Genomic DNA, 23,361 nt, shown 5'->3' on the forward strand with positions numbered 1-23,361 from the left:
GAATTCTGTTCTCTCAGACCGATAGCTCCAACTCATTACATCGGATACTCTTCTGGGCTCCACTTAATTTAGCCCTCCCTGCACTACTACTTGGAAATTTTTTCAGGTGGTAAGCTGGGGAAATTTTAGGACATGCCTTGTTTGTTCTTCATCTTTCAGTATTCGCTGTCTTTTGTTACCAGTTGTCCATTGTCTTTAAAAATACCATTTCATATATTTTGTCCTGTGTTTTAGATGTTTCAGGCAGGAGAACAACTCTAGTCCTTGTCTACTTCATTTTGTCCTGAAATAGACTGGGAGGACTGTTTTAACTAGATAATAGTGGTTCAAAATCTCACTTGCAGAATCTACAGTGTTGGGTGTGGGAGAGTTACTGTGGTTTCCCAGAGCTATGGAACTTGCTGTGAAAAAGGAAGAATATGTTTCTGGGATATTAGCCAGTGATTAAGTGGCTAAGGTCTCTGCCTTATATATCTCTATCTCTACTACAGTGACATGCCATGCATGAACATAGAGTGTGTTCTTGGTATACTTATCATTATAGAACAGAATTCAGTATATGATAGGGTCTGTGTAGGAATCCCCTTCCAAGATGGTTCTTTAAAGAATTTTTTAAAAGCTGATCCCAAGGTTTATAGGGACAGCAATATGACAAGGCTCCAGAGTTCATTATTTCTTGTGTTAGATTATAGAAGTGTCACAAATGTTTGTGAAAAATTCTTACTTGTAGTCATTTCTAATTTTCTTTTAAACTCTTCAGACCTCCATTCTCGATGTGGGACTATCTAAACCCATACTAGCACAGAGATGCAGTCAGTAAGTTTTGATTCCTAAGTCTGGAATATTAGGTAAGAGCAAGCATTTTAAATGCATTTCCCAAAGAAAATAAATTAGTTTATTCATTGAACAGGCTTAAAAAATTGATTCAATGTTTACTTCTATAGGCAGAGTATTATAATTAGTTGTTTGTTGGTTATACTTCATTTGTATATATAAAAACATTGTTAAATAATCCAATATAAGACTTACTCTTTTCCTTAGAAATACACTTTTGAAAGTACATTTTTGGTATGTTTTAAGGAATTTTATAGTGTATATTATTTATATTTTAAAGGAAATGTATGTTTCAAAATATCTCTTTTCCACAGATCTCTCTCTCTCTCTCTCTCTCTCTCTCTCTCTCTCTCTCTCTCTCTCTCTCTCTCACACACACACACACACACACACACACACACACACACATACATACATACTAGTACACATACAAACACACAAAATTTATTCACTACTTTACTAACATCAATAAAATATGGTTTAATGAATGACTGGTTATTTTTAAGCTGTTGGTTAAAATTAATTCATAGTTTTAACAAAATTTGAACAAAACTACAATAGGAATTTTTGTTTGAAATTGACATAATTATTTTATGGGCAGGAAATTAAACAAATGAAAAAAAAACTAAGAAATTTTGAAAATTCTAAAGAGCACTCTTCCTTTTCTCTATTTCTTTGTTAAAATTCTAAAGCTTTGAACTTAGTGCAGTGGTGTCCACCTGTAGTCCCAGCTTACTTGAGTGGCTGAGGCAGAAGGATCTATTAAGCCCAGGAGTTTGAGACTGGCCTGGGAAATATAGTGAGATCTGCCTCAAAAACAACAACAGCCTTTATAAAGGCCCTATAAACAACATATCACAGTTTCAAAGTAAGATTAGAAGTATACTATGTGGCCTAACAATATCCTATTATATATGACATATTATTATGTATAATTTTATACATATTATTATGTATAAAGGAAGAATCATAGATTTGTGGCAAACAAATTGTTCAGTAAATGGTATTTGAGAATTGGTTAGTTTTTTCTTAATTGAAAATACCATTTATATCATATAAAATGTAAATTTTTCTTATTAAAGAGCTAAGTCTGGAAAATAATTACTGTATCCTAAAAGAAAATATAGATAAATATTAAGTTGACCATTGAATGGAGAAGGTCTTATTAAGCATTATAGCAGTTAAGAAAATGCATGCAGAAATGATGAATAAATTACACTATATAAAAGTAAGAACTATTGAACATTAAAAAACAACACATAGTTGGAAAATATTTGCAACTGATATGATGGAGAAATGACATTTTTAACATTTAAAAGGCCTGTACCAATTGACCTAATAGTAAGTTAATAGTGGAAAACAGGCAAAAACATTACTGTTTTTTCATGAAAATAAAAACATACTACTAAACACAAAAAATGTTCACGATATGAATAAAAATTTAAATTAAATCAACACTGATCCCGTTTTTGTATATCAAATGTAGAAAGACTTTTAATGGTTTATTTGATGGTGTCATAGATGTGGAAAGACAAATGCCATCTTAAACTGCTGATGGGAGTGGAAACTATTGTAACCTTTTTGGAAACCAATTTTATTGTGTATATCAGGAATCTTGGACTATTTATACCTATTTATACCTGTTTTATTCCTGAGGAATTCATTTTGGGAAAATAATCATTATACTGATAAAGATGTATGCCTATTTCATAGTTATTTTGAACAGTGAAAAACTGAAAATATCCTAATTATCCAGGAGAACAGTGACGTACATCATGGCAAATGAGTATGGTTAATTCTGTGCAGTTGTTGAAAACTGTTTAAGTTAGGATAAATAATATAATATTATAACATAATATTAAATTCTGATAAAGGAGAACACTAATATGTATAGCATGACTTCAAGTATGTTCTTATAATTCATACATTCATACACATATAAACACAAATAATGTAATAAAACTGTAATAACAGATTAAGAGAGTTTTTCTTCATACTGAAATTTTGAATGATTTTCATTTTGGAGAGGGATTTATGAGTAGGGTAATTAAAAAATATGAAAACATTATTGGCAGTGAACTTAAAATTTAGAAAGAAATCATAGTATGTCAGGTGATAGAAGTGGCTTCTGTGGAAAAGATCATTCTTAGGGGCACATATCCTATCCCTGTATTTAAATCCTTAACCTTCATACTTGGTATATTATTTTGGGCAAATTAGTTTCTCACCAAATCTCATTTGTAAGATGTAGCTAATACCTACTTCATAGAGTTGTTTGCAGACTCTTAAAATAATGAATGTACAATGTTTAACATATAATTAATTGTAGTTGGTGCATAGTTGTAACTTAGTAAATTTCTTATTTGTATAAATCATGAGGTTTGTACCCAGAGAACTTCATGGCTTGATGTTAGGTTTGACATAAACTTTAATCTAGACAATGTTTCTTCCTTTGAGTTTCTTTTTTCCCCTGATGGGATCAAACCACCCATGTCCTAATGAATGCTAGGCAAGTTCTCTACCCCTTAGCCACATCCCTAGCCCTCTTCCTTTATACTTGTAAAAAACTTTTACTTAGAGTTTACTCTTGTGTTAGGTTTCAATGAACATTTTGATTATTCTTGCCCGTAAGTTTAAACAAGTAACAAGTATTGTTTTCTATAATATAAACAGTCCAAATTAATGCTTCTGAAACTTAGATAATGAATATTTGTTTTTTTTCCATTGATCATTTTAAAAAGTATCTTTAATTGCTTACTCTCTGGAGTTTTATTAGTAGTTTGAATTATGTATTGTGAAATGTTGTGGCCATAATACTAAATGTCAAAACTGGTTATTGGATTTTATGATATTTTATTCAAATTTTGAGCCTTATTAATGACCCATTTTTTAATGAAAATAACTCAGGGCTAAAAAAAAAAAACAACTTTTGCCAATTGGAAGCCCTTAATAAACTCTAAAATTTACATGTAATCATGGAATAGTTCCAAATTTGGTATATAAATTAACATTTACTTGTGAATGAATATAGATGTAAACTGTTACAACAATAGCTTCTTGTTGTACGTAAAACATTTTATAGTTTAAAAATATTTTTGCCCCATATAAACTAATTTAATTCTGACAAGAACCGAGGGAAATAATACAGATATTTTCCTTATTTTTTAGACTTAGAAACTGAGGCTAAGGGGGTTAAGTGATGTCTGATTTTAAACTGTGTTTTCTGGTTTCAAGTTTAATACTGTGTTCATTTTGTTATAACAGCTCTCTTTCCAAGCACAGAAAGATTTTGGAATACAGTGTCATTAAACTCATAAACTTTGCTAACAGAAGAGGCTTAGAGGTACCTCTTAGATCGGAGATGAGTTTAGAATTGTGTGTGATATAATAGCTACTAGTTTAACAATTCATAGTGGTATATTAGAGACTTTCAGTTTGTATAGCTGAATGAAATGAAATACCTGAGAAGTGAGAGTAGATGGTGAAAAAGAGTAACAAATAATGGAATTACCAGTGTTAAAGCAAAATATCATATACTTCAAATACCTAAGTATACCACAAGATAATCAAAAAGGGTGAATTGTATGTAGTATACTTAGTATAGAAGATATAAAAATATCATGTTTTAGAAAGATTAACATTAAAATGGGTAATATTTAAGAAAAAATATTCATAAAGAAATTAGTTTCACCTATCTAGAAATCTTAATTCTTTGTATACATAATCATTATTCCAATCAATAAGAATTGACTACACTCATTTTCTTATTATTTTCCCAAATTTGTCTACTGGTTTTTAAAGAAGTACATTTTAAAAAATACTCAATATTAGAAGAAAGATCAAATGGTATATTATTATTTTATTTCAGGTTCTGTTTACAGAGGAAGATGTGAAATTTTACCTCGCAGAACTGGCCCTTGCTTTGGATCATCTGCATCAATTAGGAATTGTATATAGAGACCTGAAGCCAGAAAAGTAAAACTATATTCTCCTTATGTATCACTGTTTTTTATGTTTCTACTATGAGAACTACATTTTGACATAACCCATTACGTTTTTAAAAAAAAATTCTGTAAAAATTACATGCTTTAATTTTTAAATATTTTTTAGTTGTAGTTAGACACAATAACTTTATTTTATTTATTTATTTTTGTATGTGGTACTAAGGATTGAACCCAGCGCCTCGCACATGCTAGCGAGGTCTCTACTGCTGAGCCACAATCCCTAAACTACATAATGAAACTGATTTGTGAAAAGTAATCTTTATATGAACAAACTTTAATTTTAAGTTAATTACTTAAAAATGTTTTAATATACCAAATAATGACCTGTTTTAAATTTATGATGTTTTTATATAAATGTGTTATATGAAATATTTTATTCCATCTTACTGAATGTGAATTTTGTTTTGCAGCATTTTGCTTGATGAAATAGGACATATCAAGTTAACAGGTATGCAAATTTTTATATGTACTAAACCCAATGTTTTTCATTTTTCATTATTTTACTGTTTGTCTCAGTCTGTTTTTTTTCTTTCATCATTCGATTTGCATTTTGTTAATCTAGTGAAATGTTTAATTAAAGATTAGGTAGCTTTTATTAAATTTTAATTATAATTTAAAATTCAGGCACTGTACAAATAAAAGTGTTTGATTTTCTACCTAAAATACATGATCTTATTTTCAGCATAAACTGAAAGATTTTACAATACTCATGATGTTTGAAATATAGTGACAACCTCTGTCCCCATTTATTTACTCTGCAAACCCTTTTCTGTTCTATATCTATAATTTTATTATTCTGAGAGTATTATATAAACTAGTTTTGTAGAGCGACATAGCAATCACTCTCCTGTTTAGCTCTAGAAGTAAAAACTTACATTCACACCAAAACCTATCCATGAGTGTTCAAAGCTCCTCTGTTTGTAAAAACCCAAGACTGGAAAAGACTCAGGTGTTCTTCAAAGGGTGAATGGATAAACAGTGATGCATCCATATAATGGAATCCTATTCAGCAATGAAAAGGAAAGTACCATTAATTCTTGGTATAATTTGCATGGGTTTCAAAGGCATTTTGCTGAGTGGACCAATCTCAAAGTTTACATATGCTTTGAGTAGATAGTAAATTCTACATTTAATTATCAGCATGCAAGAAAAGAGATAAAATGAAGATTTAATCTTTACAGACAATTTTATACTGGTAGAAGTTTAGAAGGTTAGTTGCTCTAAATTCCTTAGTGCACTGCATCAATGTAAAATTAAAGTATAAAGGTGTTACTTTGAAAACAAAAGTAAATGTGTCAAAGTTAATACAAATTTTAGTGAATCTTATTGTTTCATAGCCTGATTCTCTTTTTCATATATCTAAGAAACAGTGTAAGTTTGCAAGGGATTGAAAGCTGAAAAGAAAAAGTATGAAGAAAGAACAAAAGAATTTTGAAATTTTATATAACATATAATTTTTTTATTTTAAAGCAATTGAACTTTAATCAAAAAGCTAATTGGAATTTAATTGCTCCTTTCATTTTTTTCTTAATATGTCATATCTGTTTTGTCAGAGATGACAAAAGGAGATGGAAAAAAGAGTAGAATAAATTTTACCTTTATCTCTCCACCACAGTAAGTTTAGTTGGGTGAATAATTATGCTAAGTTGTATTATATTTAGTCTTCTAATTGAAATTCTGCTTTTTTATAGTTTTTAGAGACTTAAACTGGCTGAGGAGGAAAGAGTAGTTAGGATCAATGTTAGTTTATAAGCACTGGACACAAGGTATGTGATAGTAAGAAAATATGACTTATTATTTCTTTTTACAATGCAGAGTATTTTTGTTACAGTTGTACCACTATTTATTTTAAAGGAAATATACAATAATGAATATTATTTGGTGATTTATAGTTTTATGATTATAACCTAATTCAGAGTTTTGTGATAAAAAGTACACTTGTGGATTAAACCTCAGAAGTATTCCAGTAAGGTTTGTTAAAGTGAGACCCTTTACAGCAATTATTTTTAAACTTTCTTCTATTATATTTTTTTCTTTAATTTCTTTATACTTCCTTCCTTCCTTTTAATTTTTCTTCTTTTTCTGCCTTTTTCCCCTGCTTTGTCTTTCCTTCTCTTTCTTTTCCTATTTTCTATTTGACATTTTAAACACTATAATCAAAATATAGCAGGCTGATTGCTGTTTTCATTGATACCAGTGGGCTCTGGGTGGACTACAGTGATTAAGGAATGTCTTATCTAGGCAGAATCATCTCCAACATTGTAAACTTTCCCAAGAGTAATCTTAGACAAAAGCATTGGTCTTTTTCCCCCTACCTGTTGATATTCAAGCCTCTCAAGACAGCTGGATGTTAGTGGAATCGACCTATAATCCAATTTATTCTGGAGGCTGAGGCAAAAGTATCACAAGTTCAAGGCTAGTCTGGGAAATTTAATAAGACTGTCTCAAAATAAATTAAGAGGACTGGGGATGCAGTTCAAGGTAAGAGCACCCCTGGATTCAATCTCTGGTATTGCAAAAGAAACCTTAGGAATGGACCTAATGTTTTAACAAGCTACTGTGGAATGGCAATGGACTATAGAAAAGTTTCTGCTTTAATGGTACTTTCAGGATTATTTGTCTCATACTGAGATTAGATTGTATAGCCAAACATTACTAGAAGTAGAGTAGATATCCACAGATATCTGCATACTTGCTTGTGCACTATTTATATTGTACACGACTTAATATTTCTGAAAACTTACCCTCTATAGTATATAAAAAATCTTAATTATAGAAGGACTTGCCTATTGGTAGAAAAAATATATAATAATAATAACACATTAAAAATATAACTTGAACTCAGAATTAAATTCTGTAGTTGCTATAATATGGTTTTGAGGGCCATAATTTAGGGGGTGGTAAGAAAGGTAGGAATGAGAAATGTATAAAAATTTAAATCACACAGTTCTTAAGTATTTTAGAGAAAATGTGTACATAAGAAAATCATTTTAGTAATTTATCATTAGAATTACTTTTGCTTAATTATAAATCCTCATCAACTTGATTGTGTTCTGGGCATGCATTTTAAAATTTAAAATCTTAGAGTCATTTAAGGTTGCAATGATGTGAAATATACTCTTGACCTCCTCTTCCCAAAACCCTTCCTTTATGTCACTGATTTCTATATTTTTTTTCCAAACTAGTTGCTTGGAAAAACCAGTGTTTAATATCTATCTCATTTAATCTTGTGGCTTGTTTTATAATGGTAAAATTTAATTGCTGAGCAGACTTTAGTGTTAAACATCAGTTTTGTCAGAAATTTTATGACAAAGGAACTTTTTATCTCTTGGCGTAAATCTCTGGAAAGTAACGGAAAGACAAAAAAAAAATTCTCTTCCTTTTCCCCCTCTCCCTGAAGTGAACAAAGAAGCCAGTATCCTTCTCTATAAGAGATGAAGCTGAATTGACCTCAAAGACTGTTATTATATTTAATTTTCTAATATTTAATTTTCTAAAAGGAATGTGCATGTCTTAAAAGTCTCAAAATACAAAAAAAGTTAATATTTAAGATTAAAAAGATTTTTAAATATTAAAATTATAAAGTTATTAAATAAGGATAAGAGATACTTTAAATGAAAATATTGAACATTTGTGAGAAAATCTGCATTGAGGGGCCCTAAAATTGTTATTGTTGTCTTCTATCATAAGACGTAATATTGGTCTTGTAGCTTTTTATTTTATTTATTTTATTTCTTTTTTTTATTAGTTACACGTGACAGTACAATGATCTTGACATATCATACATTTGAATGAGATGGGATATAATTTCTCATTTTTCTAAGTATACAGGTTACAGAATTACATTGGTCATGCAGTCACGAATATATCCACAGCAATAATAATGTCTATTTTATTCTGCTGTTCTTCCATTCCTCCGCCTCCCTTCCCCTCCCATTACTTCTCTCTACCCAATCTAATGTGACCCATATTGGTCTTGTAGCTTTTTATTTTTAAAATTATGTATAATTCACATACAGTAAAACTGTTCTTTCTGATCCTTGTAATGGGAATCAATATCTTGATTGCACCAGTGTCAATATCTTGGCTATTTTATTGTATTATGATTTTGCAAGATGTTATCATGAGGGAAACTGGGGAAAGGGTAAATAAGATGCCTGTAATGTTTTACGTAACTGCAATTATTTTAAAATATAAAGTTTTATTTAAAAAATGATTCTGCAAGTCTTAACAAATAGTATACGTTTATAACTAGCAACAAGATAATAGTACAAAATAGTTCTATAGTTCCTGAAATTAGACCATTAAAAATCAGTCCTCCCTTTACTTCAAGCTAACAATTACCTACTTTCTGTTACTACAGTTTTGCCTTTACCACGAAGTATATAAACATAGACATACATTATATGGCCTTTTAAGCCCAGCTGTATTTGTCTAGGGTACTGCATTTGAAATTCTTCTGTATTGTTGAATGTATCACTACTTTTTTAATTGCTGAGTGATATTTCCATTTTATGGTGGTACCTTGGTTTGTTTATCCATTTGGCAATTAATGGGTATTTGGATTATTTCCGGTTTGGGGCAGTAATGAATAAAACTGCAGTAAACATTTGTATATAAGTTTTTGCATGAACATACATTTTATTTCACTTGAGTAATCACCTAAGTATGACATACTTGATCATATGGTAAGTGTATAGTTAATAAGAAACCTCCACACTTTTTCCCAGCTTGGTTGTACCATTTTGCCTTTCCACTAGCAGTGTATGAGACCCATAGTTGCCCTTTATCCTTTCCAGTTCCTGGTGTTAATATGTTTTATTTTAGCTATTCTAATAGACATGTAGTTATATCTAATTATGGTTTTATTTTGTGTTTCTCTAATAACTAATGAAACTGAGCATTTTGTCATGTATAGGTTTCTTTGGAGAAGTGCCTCTTTGAATCTTTTGCCCATTTGGAAAAATTAGATTAGTTTTTTCATATTGAATTTTGTGGGTTTTATATACTAAAAATATAAGTCTATTATCTAATATGTGATTTGCAAATATTTTCTCCCATCTAGCTTCTTTTTGATTCTCTTAGAATATTTTTAAAGACCAGTTTTTATTGTGATGACATCCAGTACATCAGCTTTTTTTATTCTATGAATTATACTTTTGATGTTGTATCTAAGAAATTCTTATCTCACCGGTTCACCAAGTTTTTCTTTCTACATTTTCTTTTGGAAATTTATAATTTGAAATTTTATGAGAATATAGGTCTATGATTCATTTTGAATTAATCTTTGCTTTTGGCATGAGGATGGATTTATTAATATTTTTCCTATTCTGGCATGACTTGTTTAAAAATCTGACTTTCAATGGAATTGTTTTTGCAATATTCCAATACATCATTTGGCAATATATAGCCATTTCTGTTACAGTGGGTCCTAATGTGATGTTAATCACTGCAGTATGCAAAATCATACAGTAGAAGTTGTAGGACTTATGGGGGAAATGGAGTTAGAGGTATAACACTAAAATCTTTTAACAGTGACACACTCAGCAAGTTATGGAATCATTCTTGGTGTTCACCAAAGACACATGGATAAAGAAAATGTGTACATGTTCAATAGAGTTTTATTTGGCCATAAAGAAGAATAAAATTATGTTATTTGCTGGTAAATGGATGCAACAGGAGAACATCATGCTAAGTGAGATGGAAAAAAAAAAACACGCAGAAAGCCAAGGGTCAAATGTTTTCTTGCATATGTGGAATTTGTAGATTTAAAAAAAATAGGAAAAAAACCCCGAATCTCATGAAAATAGAGAGAAGACCAGTAGAGTAGTGGAAGAGGTTTGAGAGGAAGAGATTAGGGGAGAACATGGGAAAGTTACAGGGAATGAAATTTCCAGATTATGAAACAAGTGTACCACAATGAATACAGATTTCATATATAATTTTAATGTACTAATGAAAATAGTAATAAAAATAGAAGGGGATTTAGTAGAATAAAGCATGCACCTCATGGGGCAGAGGAAGTTAGCAGTGGAGGGAAAGAGAAGGTACAGGTTTGGTCTTTTCATATAAATTTTGGAATCAATTTGTTGAATTAACAAAAAATCGCAGGGGTTTTTATTGAAGTTTTTAATTGAATCCATAGATCAGTTTTTGGAAAGGTGACCTCTCAACAACATTGAATCTTCCAGCCAATAAACACAATATTTCTCTCTATTTATTTAGGTCTACTTTTATTACTTTTACAAAAGTTTTCAATTTTCAGCATACAAATTTTGCATATATTTTGTATATTTTTGCCTGTGGGTTTCTTGGGATTTGGGGAGTGTTAAAATGGTACCTTTAAAATTTCAATTTACAAATCTCAGTTCTTAGTAAATAAAAATAAAATTGATTTTATATTGATATATTTAGTTTTTTGAAGGCTCCAAACAAAAATGCAACTTGCCTTAGCAAAATTTTGCTTTTTAAAAATTTTAAAACTCTAAATTGCTACTTCGCCTTTGTTTTAAAGTTTAGGTCCATATGACAACTTTGATTTAAATGTTATTCTTTCAAAACTGTTGCATGATACTGTAGCACAGACCTGAAGGTAGGTATTGTGATCATGAGATTTAATCCAACAGTATTTTGCTTCTTCAAGTGTATCATTATGAAATATAGGCTGTTTTCTATTGTTGGTCTCATTGTATAGTTTTCTTAGGAGTAATTTTAGACTGTCCATTAATTGTTTTCATGTTTAACACCTTATTTTTTTGTTGTTGTTTTCTATTTTCTGAAGGTTTTCAATGTTTTTATATTGTTGTTATAGACTTTGGACTCAGCAAGGAGTCAGTAGATCAGGAAAAGAAGGCCTACTCATTTTGTGGTACAGTGGAGTATATGGCTCCTGAAGTAGTAAATAGGAGAGGCCATTCACAGAGTGCTGATTGGTGGTCATATGGTGTACTTATGGTAAGTAGTATTATTTTTATTAATCATGTAAGAATATAGTTCATATTATTTAGAATTTTAGTTTAGTTAAAATTTTGGAATGTGTCACTAAAAATAAGCTTCTGTTAATTCATGATTAATGCTTAAAAGTTGTGGTTGGCTAGCTGTTTTAAAATAATTGGATTTTAGTCTTTTGAAGTTGTTACTACAAAGGTAAATGGCAACATTGTTATAAACTTTACAAATTTGAGACTTTGAGCAAGGTATTTCAGATTCTAGATTTCAGAATGCTGATTTTAGCAGTTATATGATTTTTTATTTTAATTTGATATCTCAGAGTTTATCACCTTAACATACAATGTCTTATTGTCCATTTGTTTCAGGCATTGCCTAGAATGTAATCCTCTTGAAAGGAAGAATTGTGTTTTGTGTTACTTTTCATCACACAGTAATTAGACTAGGGATCATTTATTAGATGCTTATTAAAGACAGACTGACTAATTTGATATGAGATTACACATAGAATATATAGCAGTGAGTAGGATGATAGGTAAATAGCTATTAAATCAGATATAATTTGCTTCTGACATCTGATAATCCACTTTGCCTATTTATCACTGAATGACACAGTGTATGACACATCAGTGAGGTGGAAACTGATTTGAAGTATATTTGGCATTTTATCTGACCTAGAATACATACAATCTGGTTGTGGAAACAATTGCAATAGCTAAATAAACTATCCAGAAGTACTTTAGGATTCAGAGAAACTTCATAAAAGTTGATTTAGAAAAAGTAGGGGAGCTAGAACTCAGGTTATCCCTTAGTGATAGGTAAAATTTGAATCGTTGCATGTCAAGAAGGAGAGGATTATGATGATATTAGCAAAGGCTTTGGGAACTAGTTTGACTAGAGTAGTGAAGAAAGAGGGCAAAGTTGGAGGAAGTGAAACTGCAAACCTGTAAGTGTTTGTGTTGATTTTCTGAGAAGTAATACAATATTGTAGATTCTTAAACAGGATGCAAGTTAGAGAAAATATGTACTTTATGAATATTAGCTTTGGCAGCAATATATAAGTGGATTGGAAGTATAAGAAACTAGAAATAGGGTGACTAAAAGAACGCCTTACAAGACACTTGTAAGATTCTAGAATTTAAGAAGAGGAAATCATTTCAAATGAAGTCATGACTAACTTTAATAACAGTTTAAGTGATACAGATGAAAGCAAGGATAAAGATCAAAGAAAAAGGTATCACTAAAATTTATGAAATTTAGGGATTGAAAGAGTGGTACATTAATAGAAAATGGTAATGACAGCTAGAGGGGAAAGAATTTATTTTTAACAAATGTAGCATTTGAGGGGTGGTTAAGATTCCCATGTCAACAATGTTATTTCCTTAAGTGACCAAGTTTTCTAGTTCTATTTTGACCCAGTCTCATGTAAATCTTGAATAATTTAATGATCATGTACTACAAATTTCAAGTTTTTTCTAAGAAATTTTATTATATTTTCTAAGTTGTGCTAAATTGACTCTGCGGTTATTTTATTCTTTTAGTTTGAAATGCTTACTGGTACTCTGCCATTTCAAGGTAAAGACAGAAATGAGACCATGAATATGATATTAAAGTAAGTATGCACACTCATTTTATTTTCGAAACAAATCACTTGCTTTCAGTTTGGGGAAAATTAATTTGATTTTACATTGAGGCAAAAGAACATTTTAATGTTTTGTTATATTCCCTACAATATAAGGGACACTATTTGCCATTGTAAAAAAAAAAAGTTAAGATTTGTTTTTAGATTTGTCCATTTACAAGTGTGATCAGTTTAAGGAAAATTTTTTAAAAATCCTCTTTTTCAGAGCAAAACTTGGAATGCCTCAGTTTCTTAGTGCTGAAGCACAGAGTCTTCTAAGGATGTTATTCAAAAGAAATCCATCAAATAGATTAGGTAATGCTTATTTTCTTATCTTTAAAATTATATACTGCAACTTGGGGAGTATAACTACATCTTTATTCTTACTTGTTTTAAGTGTTAAGTTCATTTGCGTTTGTTACACAATTATGCCTGGAATTGTGCATTTTGTTCTAGAAACAATAAACTTTATTATATAAAAGTTTAAAAGGTTAAAAAATAGACTAGACTAGTTAATCAAAACTTTTATGTATATCAGTATGTATATGTTATGGATTACCTATTTTGACATAATTCACAGAATCTTACCTTGTATAGGTAATCCTTTTAGATATTTGAGGATAATTATTTTGTTCTTTCTAATATTTTTCAAAGTAAATAAATAGAATGTTGCCATTGATACTTATTATATGATTACTTTCTGATAGCCTTTCTCTGGATCTAGATGTGATCCTATTATCCTATTTGAATTGTTTAGTTAAAATAATAGAATGACTTTATTCCTTGTAGTTTTTAATTTGTCATACAAACCTGAGTTATTGGGTTGAATTATGAAGTAAAGAAAATATACTTTTAATGTTATATTGAACACAAATTCACTACCCTGTACAGTTCATTATGAACATCAGTGCCGCAGTCTGGCTGGGCACAAAATCACGAGCCACTCACACCTTGTAGATTCAAACAGCAACTCTTTATTCCCAAACTCACACCGACATTCTACACACTTTCTGAGGAAATCCATGTTCAGGGCCAAATCCACATATTCCACCAGGCTCTGAGTCCCAAATACTTTTTGAATCCCAGGAGAACTCTAAGGGAACTCAAGGAGCGGGGCATGCCTGAGGCAGCAGGATAGGCCCTATTCCCAGCAGGGTACACCTTAAACCTGGAACCGCCCTAAACCCAAGGAGTGGGATATTCCCTATTCCCAGCAGGATACACCCTAAACCTGGATCTGCCCTAATCCAGTAGGATCCTCCCTAAACCCAGATCCACCCTGGTCCTTGAGCAGGGTCACCTTTCTCAAACATACATGCAATGTCACTGTAAATGTCCAAGGCAAGTCCATTTCCAGGAGTCCTTCCTCTAAGCAACATGGGGTACGCTAGCAAGGAAATTGTCATACCTACTTGGCTAATGGCTCTCAGCACATCAGGTTTTTTTTTTTTATTGTAGTGAAGTAAAAAGACAAATGAATAACATGCCAGAAAAGAAATCATAGATGTTTTCACTTTGAGAAATCTATGAAATGTGTATAATCCTATTAACAGATAATAGCCAATTAAACCAAGTAGCAAGATTTTTTTAAAGCATGCCATTAAAGTATTCTTTCCATTTTTATAGGTTCAGAAGGAGTTGAGGAAATTAAAAGACATCTTTTTTTTGCAAATATTGACTGGAATGTAAGTTGAGTAGAAAGTTTTTTTAAATAACTTTTAATTAGAAGGAGCATAAAAATTATAAGTAAAATATAAGGACTTTGCTGATAATCCATGTGTCATATTTAGAGTGAGATTATTTTTTATAAATATTGCAAATCATGGAATTTATCATGAACCAGTAGGTGTGTGGTAATGGTATATTTTTGTTTTATCAATTGTTATATCTGTTAAATGTAGTTAATCTTTTGCCCTTATTCTAAGCTAGGGAATATAAGAGGAAGAAAAAGGGAATGGGTGTGAAGTACGTAACAGATTCTTATAGGAAATGTATATGAAGAATGTAAGGTGTATTTAATTGAAAAATTTAAATGTATTAAGAATCTTACAATCTTATTAAATTTTGACAGGATAGGAAATCATACTGATAAATTCTACTGGGTCATGTATAGATTTTTAAAATTTGCTCTTCTCAAACTAATAAGAGTTTCTTAGATTTAGTTTTTGTTTGATTTATAGAGCAGCTTTATATATTTTATGTGTTAATCATAGTTAAACATTTTTGATATTATGTGGTTCTGTCATGAGTATTGAAATCCCCTCAAAAGGAAAAGAGTATCTATTTTAATGCAGAGATAGAAAGCTGCTATTCACTGATCAAATCATTTCTTCCTCTGGCTTGTAGAACAGGTTTTAGTAGGCAATTTTATTTTATTTTTTTGTACCAAGGATTGAACTCAGGGGTGTTTAACCACAGAGCCACATCCCCAGTCTTTTTTGTATTTCATTTAGAGACAACAACTCACTGAATCACTTAGGGCCTCACTAATTTGCTGAGGCCTGCTTTCAACTCAGGATCCTCCTGCTTCAGCCTTCCAAGCCACTAGGATTACAGGCGTGTGCCACCATCCACAGTTTCAGTTGGCAAAATTTGATTATTGCAAAACCGTATCATCTTGTAATCCATTGGTTGTAATACCCCCAAACACTACTGAGTGGGCATGCATGCATGCAAGCTAGCTCTTTGTCATATCTCTGTAAATCTCAGGTATCTTTGTATTCCTTTTTCATTTTCTCACAGTGCTCTTCTATTCTTCCTTTCCACTTACCTAGAAAAAAGGAAAGTACATTTCTCCCATTGCTATATCTAAATAGTTTGTTTATTTTTTTAGATTTATATTTTTAACTAATACATTAAAACATAAATATGTACTTATGTATGGGGTACCATGCAATGTTTAGAGACATGTATGTTTTGTAATGTTTAAATCAGAGTAAACATGTCTGTCGCCTCTGACATTTATCATTCTTTTTCCTAAAAAATATTAATTTTTTAGTTGTAGTTGGACACGATACCTTTATTTTATTTATTTATTTTTATGTGATACTGAGGATAAAATTCAGCATGTGCTAGGCAGGCGCTCTACCACTGAGTCACAACCTCTTACCCCATTTATCATTTCTTTATACTGAAAACGTTCAAAATCTTTTGTTAAAATTTTTTGAAATGTACAGTACATTATTGTTATTATATTGAACTTATTATGCAATAGTTCAACAGAACTTTTGATTTCTACCCCAATGTAACTTAGTACCCACTGATCAACGTTTCTCACCCTTCATTGTCTTTAATTTAAATAAATTAGTGGAAAGTTTACATATTTCAATATGTGAAAATTCCTTTAATGTAACTCTCTCTAAATTTTTCTATGGAACTGTGAGCTGTGAAAAAGTAATTTTCTAAAACATTCTTGCATACATATATTTTCTGTCTTTTAAAACTAAATTTACTTTGAACTAACATGTAAAAGCAGAAAATTATACATATTATTTAAGTAACAGTCCTTTGATATATGTATAGTATTTTAATTAAGTTAACGAGTATCCTCAAATATTTGTTATTTCTTAGTGGTAAAAACTGGTCTCTGGTGCAATTTAACTCCACTCGTTGTGGGTCAATATTCTGTCTAGATGATCTCTCCATTGCTGAGATTAGGGTGTTAAAAGTCCCTAAGTAGTGTAGTACGAGTCTACCTCTTTTTTGGTATATTAATATTTGCATTATATATTTAGGTACTTCTATATATGTTTAGGATTGTTATTTAACTTTGCTGAATTGACCCTTTTATCCTTATATAGAGACTTTTCCTTGTCTCTGCATTTAATAAGATTGGTTTAATGTGATAAAAGTGTGTTCTTGATAATTCCTGTGTTCTTTTTGCATGGACTATTTTATTCTATGTCTCCACTTACAGTCTGTGTCATTAGTGATGAAGCAAGTTTGTTGTAGGCACTATATTGCTTTCCTTCCTGCCTTATTTGATGCTTACTTTTTATATACTAAAAACTGGAACTATGATCTCTGACTTGATTTCATCAGCTTTTGTGAAGGTAGTTTGATGGATGAATAGGTATTCAGAGCGTCTGTGAGAAAAGATTGCCAGAGGAACTTAGCTGCCATCTTGCTCCACCCTACTGTGTTTTTAAATATAAAAATTTTAGCAAATGAGATTGTTAAACAAGACTGCATTTTTATGGGCTGGAGTTGTGGCTCAGTAGTAAGAGCACTTGCCTAGCATGTGTGAGGCCCTGGGTTTTGATTCTCAGTACCACATATAAATAAATGAAAATAATAAAGGTCCATCAACATCTAAAAAATATTTTTTAAAATACTGCATTTTATTCTGTGAATAAAGCTCTAAATAGTACATTTAATGTGCATTTCCATGGGAAATCATAGTACTTTAATTAAAATACATACTTATTGAAAATAGTCTAACTATTGATTTTTAATAATATAAACATTATTGATTAATTTTCAGGTTGACATTAGGATATACTCCATATGGTTATAGCACCAATGAGAATTTTAATCAGCTTTTTAATACTTGAAATTGAATATTATATTCCTTGTGAATGCAAGTTGTGGCATAATTGCTGTGTTTTTTGGTCTCAATTGATTTGGGGCATTGTCTCTAAATTTTTTAAGAATTTAAATAACAGATATCTGAAGGAATTGTGAGTCTTATATAAGAACTGTGAATATTATGTTCTAATTCGCCTTACTTTGTCTAAAGTGTTTGAAAATAGAAATATTATAGATTTCAGATTTTAATATTTGTATATTCGTATGTAATACCTTCAGGATAGGGCCAGTCTAAACATGAAATTCATTCATGTTTCATATATACCTTGTACACATAACCTGAAGGTAATTTTACAGAAGATTTTTAGTCAGCCTGCATTTTAGCTGCAACCTGTCATGTGAGATTTTTTTTTATATCCAAAGTACATGTATGAAGACAAAAATTGATGTGAATATACTTTGTATACAACCAGAGATATGAAAAGCTGTACTCTATATGTGTAATATGAATTGTAATGTATTCCACTATCATATATTTTATTTATTTTTTTATTTTTTTTATTGGTTGTTCAAAACATTGCAAAGCTCTTTATTGTGGAATTGTCCACAATAATATCATGTTGACATTCAAAAGATATTGGAATTTGGAGCATTTTGAATTAAGATTTTGGACTAGGAATGCTCAACATATATAACAACATTTTAAATGTTAAGTATTTTGTGTTACCCTGTTATTTCTAGAAATTATATAAAAGAGAAGTTCAACCACCTTTCAAACCTGCTTCTGGAAAACCAGATGATACTTTTTGTTTTGATCCTGAATTTACTGCAAAAACGCCCAAAGGTAAGTAATGCATGCTTACACATAAAATCACAATTTTTATTGTATTGATGATTAAATAAACTATAATCCTTGGTAAAATATTAATAATAAGTTTTCAAGGAGTAATGTACAGTGTTTCTTGGCCTCCTGTGAAGTAGAGTCTTTAAATAGAACATATCTATCAGAGAAGCAGGGACTAGAGAAGTGGGAGGCACTTTTTTTCCCATTTCGTAATTCTTTTGACATGCTAATGAAATACAGGGTAAAGGGCAAGAAATAAGACTGACTCAGTTCAGATTTTGCTATGGTTTACTGATTGTGTTATCTAGTCATATATTTATTCAACAAATATTGAATGCCTACCAGGTACTAGACAGTGAGGAAGTGGCAGTAACGAAAGAGACAAAAATTACTGACCACATGGAATATGCATACTAGGGATGAGAGACAAATGATATAGTATAAATCAAATAGTATGTCAGATGTTCAAATTTAATGGTTTCCTTTACATTTGAAAAACTGCTCACATTTTATACCATAAAATTCTGTATAATTTTAATTATATAATTATTTGAACATTAGATTCTCCTGGTTTGCCAGCTAGTGCAAATGCTCATCAGCTTTTCAAAGGATTTAGCTTTGTTGCAACTTCTATTGCCGAAGAATATAAAATCACTCCAATCACAAGTGCAAACGTATTGCCAGTTGTTCAGGTAAATTCTACTTAATCACATTATTCGGTTTGGGAAAATATAAGTTTGGGGATAATTATTTTCTCTGTTATTGATGGTGGATTTTCCATAATTTTTTTAAAAAGTAATTTAAATGTGTTTCTGTGTGGTTCAGAATAAAAGAGAGTTAAAAACCTTAAATTATACTTAATGATCTGTATTGGCAAGAAAATGTTGGCAAAATCTAATTGATTGATCATATTGGCCTTGAGGAACCAGAAAGCTTGTAATTTAAGATTGATTCACAATTTATATAACCAATTTATAAATATTAATAAAACTTTTCTAGAATGAGTTATTTTGGAGATTTTAAGATTTAAGATGACATATATTTAGAACAAAAGATAGAAAATGTGAAAATATTTCATTCTTCTTAGTTGTTTACTTTTTAAAATAAAAACAGATAAATGGAAATGCTGCACAATTTGGTGAAATATATGAATTGAAAGAGGATATTGGTGTTGGCTCTTATTCTGTTTGCAAGCGATGTATACATACAGCTACCAACTTGGAATTTGCAGTGAAGGTATTGTCACTAAGCTTAACTTGTTTGTTTGATATTTGCAATTTAAAATATAGGTTAACTACAGACATTTTCAATGGAATAAGAAAGAGAGAGGAGAGATAATATGATGCAAAAGAATTCTAAGAATATTTTCATTTTGAAATTATTGCAAGGCTTTTTTTGGTGGAACGATGCATTTCATGAAATTTTTGCTTTTGAATACTTTTAATGTACCATATTAAGATTGAGTGGCAATGACAGTTACAATTCATTTGGAACACATTATCATTTAATATAGTCTCAGAAATGGAATATAATATTAAAGTTCTTATTTGTTTGTTAAGTTTCAGTAATAGAACATATTTAAATATTAATGTAATAAGCAGTATCCTTGAGTTTTAAGTATCTGTTTATATGTATAAACAAATGGAAAATATTTCATTCATTTTAGACAAAGAAAATGATTTTTTTTCTTTCATCCAATTTGTTAGATCATTGACAAAAGTAAGCGAGACCCCTCAGAAGAAATTGAAATTTTGATGCGCTATGGACAGCATCCCAACATTATTACTTTAAAGGATGTAAGTATTTTGAAATATAAATATAATCTATATTAGAGAAGCTATGACTTGTATCTTTATAGTTGTACTGTTTATAATGTCATACTATAAAATGTGAAGACTTTTAAATTTACCACATTATTTCTCTTTTCCTAAGATTGTGTACTCCTATTCTTATAGAATGCCAAAAACAAAACAAACAGAACAAAACACTATAGTGGTTGGTAAAAGAGAGTGTCTTCATTACTTCACTATATTCTGGCTGGTTAAGTAGTTAACATTGTAATTAGCACCATTTATTATTCTATAGTTGTCTACCAGGTTCTTGAAGATTATACTTTCTCTTTTTGGGGGGAGGGTACCGGGGATTGAACTTAGGGGTTCTTAACCACTGAGCCACATCCCCATCTCTGTTTTGTATTTTATTTAGAGACAGGGTCTCACTGAGTTGCTTAGCACCTTGCTTTTGCTGAGACTGGCTTTGAAATTGTGATCCTCCTGCCTCAGCTTCCCAAGCCACTAGGGTTACAGGACTGCACCACTGCACCTGGCTTATTTTCTTGATTATATAGCAGTTGGCTGTGGCATTATGGATTGTTTCTTGAGTTAAATAGTATTTGTAAAATGAACATATATTTATTTGTATGTACACATACAAACACGCTCCTCTCATGTCACATGCCTGGAGTGTAAAGGGTATAAATATTTTTCTGATTTATTTTCTTTGAAACACTATTTGAATGCTGTATATACTTAAGACACCAGGTCAGAAAATGGACTGACAAATAATATGCTTACTGTTGGAAAGAAACTTCACTGTTAGGGATGAAAAAATAGCTATAATATATTAAAAAACTTGATGTATATCATTTGAAAGTCATGGAGTTTTACTTTTTCATTTATATCATTTGATGAACTATAACTTACCAAAGTAAAAAAAATAATGTATCTGTTTTATATACTAGAGGTTCACTTGCAAAGTAAGTATAATTTAAACAGTTTATAATTATAATTGCAAATAATAACACCTTAAAATATGTTCTTTTTTAGGTCTTTGATGATGGTAGATATGTTTACCTTGTTACGGATTTGATGAAAGGAGGAGAACTACTGGACCGTATTCTCAAGCAAAAATGTTTCTCAGAACAGGAAGCTAGTGATGTACTGTATGTAATAACTAAGACAGTTGATTATCTTCATTGTCAAGGAGTAAGTTATATCTTCCATATAATTATGGGATCTATATCTTCATGAAATTATATTAGGAGTTGATGCCACCTAAAATGAATTGCTTTTTCTGCCACTTGTATATTTAATAAAGAATATCCTAATAAAACTCATAATGTAGTAAAGGTTATGTATTAAAGAAATTGGCTAGTGCTTTATTAATTTTCTTCTGTCTCTTGGCCTTGATTTAATAGTGTATTAGTTTTAAACATGGTTTGAACTATACAGATATGCCTAATCTTGCCTTTGAATTATTGAACCTAATCAAACTTAAAAGTGAAACAATTATTGAAGGACATATTGTAACAATTGTTGAAATTATACCTGACATGTGAAGTTCTTGCAGTTCTCCTGTGTGCCTTATTATCACTCTCCCAAATATAGTAAGAAATTTAGATTCCAAACATTTGAAATATTAATATATTTGTGATGGAGAGGTAGGCAGACTTCTTATTTTGCCTCTTGTCTTTTTTGTGTGTTTGTTTTTGTTTTCAGCACTGGGAGTTAGCCCCAGAGCCTCACACATACTAGGAAAGTTTTATACCACTGAGCTACATCTCTAACCCTATAAATTTATTTTAAGATAGGGTCAGGCTAAATTGTCCAACCTAGTCATGTACTTGGCATTCTCTTGTCTCAACCTCCTGAATAGCTTGAATCATAAGCAGATACCACTTTGTGCAGATATACCTGTCTCTTCAAAAAGAAGGCAACTTGCTCTTGATTAAAAAATTTCTATTTGGAGGGGAGCAGCTCTGGTATCTTCCTATCTTTTGTCTTTATAGGAGCTGCTTTAACCATCTTGTATACTTTTTGGAGTGGTTTACCAGGGATTAAACTCAGAGGCACTCCACCACTGAGCTACATCCCTAGCCCTACTTGTACTTTATTTAGAGACAGGGTCTCACTGGTTGCTTAGTGCCTCATTTTTGCTGAGGCTGGCTTTGATCCTTCTGTCTCAGCCTCCCTGAGCTGGCTGTTTTACAAATTTTTTTCAGGAGTCTGTTCAGGCTTTCACTTATATATAGTATTTCCTGAGTCAGCATTAATAGTTCCCCAGAATCTATTTTCTTTTTCTTTAAGCCAGAAATACTGCAGGATTTTCCATACATGTCTTTATCACCACTGTGTATTGTAGGGATTGCACACAACCCTGGGCTAAAAGTTACCGGAACCTACTCATGTAGATCACTATATTTCTTCTTTGCACCAAATGTGTGTTTTTACCAGGTTCTTTCTACTTGTATTCACACAGCACCTTCATATAGTTGAGTTTTTATATTATATCCAGCTTTTAAGTTGTTTACTGTGTGTAGGGGTACATTTGGTAAGGTCTTAGTCCATAATATCCAAAAGTGGAACTGAGAGTTGAAATTGGAAAAGGTTAACAACACTGGTGGCTTGAGTGAAAACTGGAGTGTATATCTGATAAGAGATAATTTTCTGTGTATACTTTAGACTATATATCAGAGCAGTAGTCATTTTCAATATGTAATAATTAGGAGTTTCTTTTCTGGGAAACATTGAAATGTTTTGTTTGGCAAATATTTAGCTAGCTATATAAATGTAATGCTTCTTTTA

General features: G+C 30.8%; 1 protein-coding gene across 10 annotated transcripts in view; it reads left to right on the forward strand.

Annotated features, from left to right (window-relative positions):
• Positions 1 to 23,361, forward strand: part of Rps6ka6 (ribosomal protein S6 kinase A6) — a 146,462-nt gene that overhangs the window by 105,011 nt on the left and 18,090 nt on the right. For all 10 annotated transcript variants that reach the window (XM_078034587.1, XM_078034591.1, XM_040282679.2 and 7 more), the window contains 11 exons: positions 4,703 to 4,809; positions 5,249 to 5,286; positions 11,650 to 11,792; positions 13,328 to 13,398; positions 13,634 to 13,722; positions 15,034 to 15,092; positions 18,676 to 18,778; positions 19,340 to 19,470; positions 19,892 to 20,014; positions 20,485 to 20,574; positions 21,604 to 21,762. In XM_078034587.1, coding sequence (XP_077890713.1) covers positions 4,703 to 4,809; positions 5,249 to 5,286; positions 11,650 to 11,792; positions 13,328 to 13,398; positions 13,634 to 13,722; positions 15,034 to 15,092; positions 18,676 to 18,778; positions 19,340 to 19,470; positions 19,892 to 20,014; positions 20,485 to 20,574; positions 21,604 to 21,762 — 1,113 coding nt within the window. The remainder of the gene's footprint in view (positions 1 to 4,702; positions 4,810 to 5,248; positions 5,287 to 11,649; positions 11,793 to 13,327; positions 13,399 to 13,633; positions 13,723 to 15,033; positions 15,093 to 18,675; positions 18,779 to 19,339; positions 19,471 to 19,891; positions 20,015 to 20,484; positions 20,575 to 21,603; positions 21,763 to 23,361) is intronic.

This window comes from Ictidomys tridecemlineatus, chromosome X (genome assembly GCF_052094955.1).
Source record: "Ictidomys tridecemlineatus isolate mIctTri1 chromosome X, mIctTri1.hap1, whole genome shotgun sequence".
Lineage (NCBI taxonomy): Eukaryota > Metazoa > Chordata > Mammalia > Rodentia > Sciuridae > Ictidomys > Ictidomys tridecemlineatus.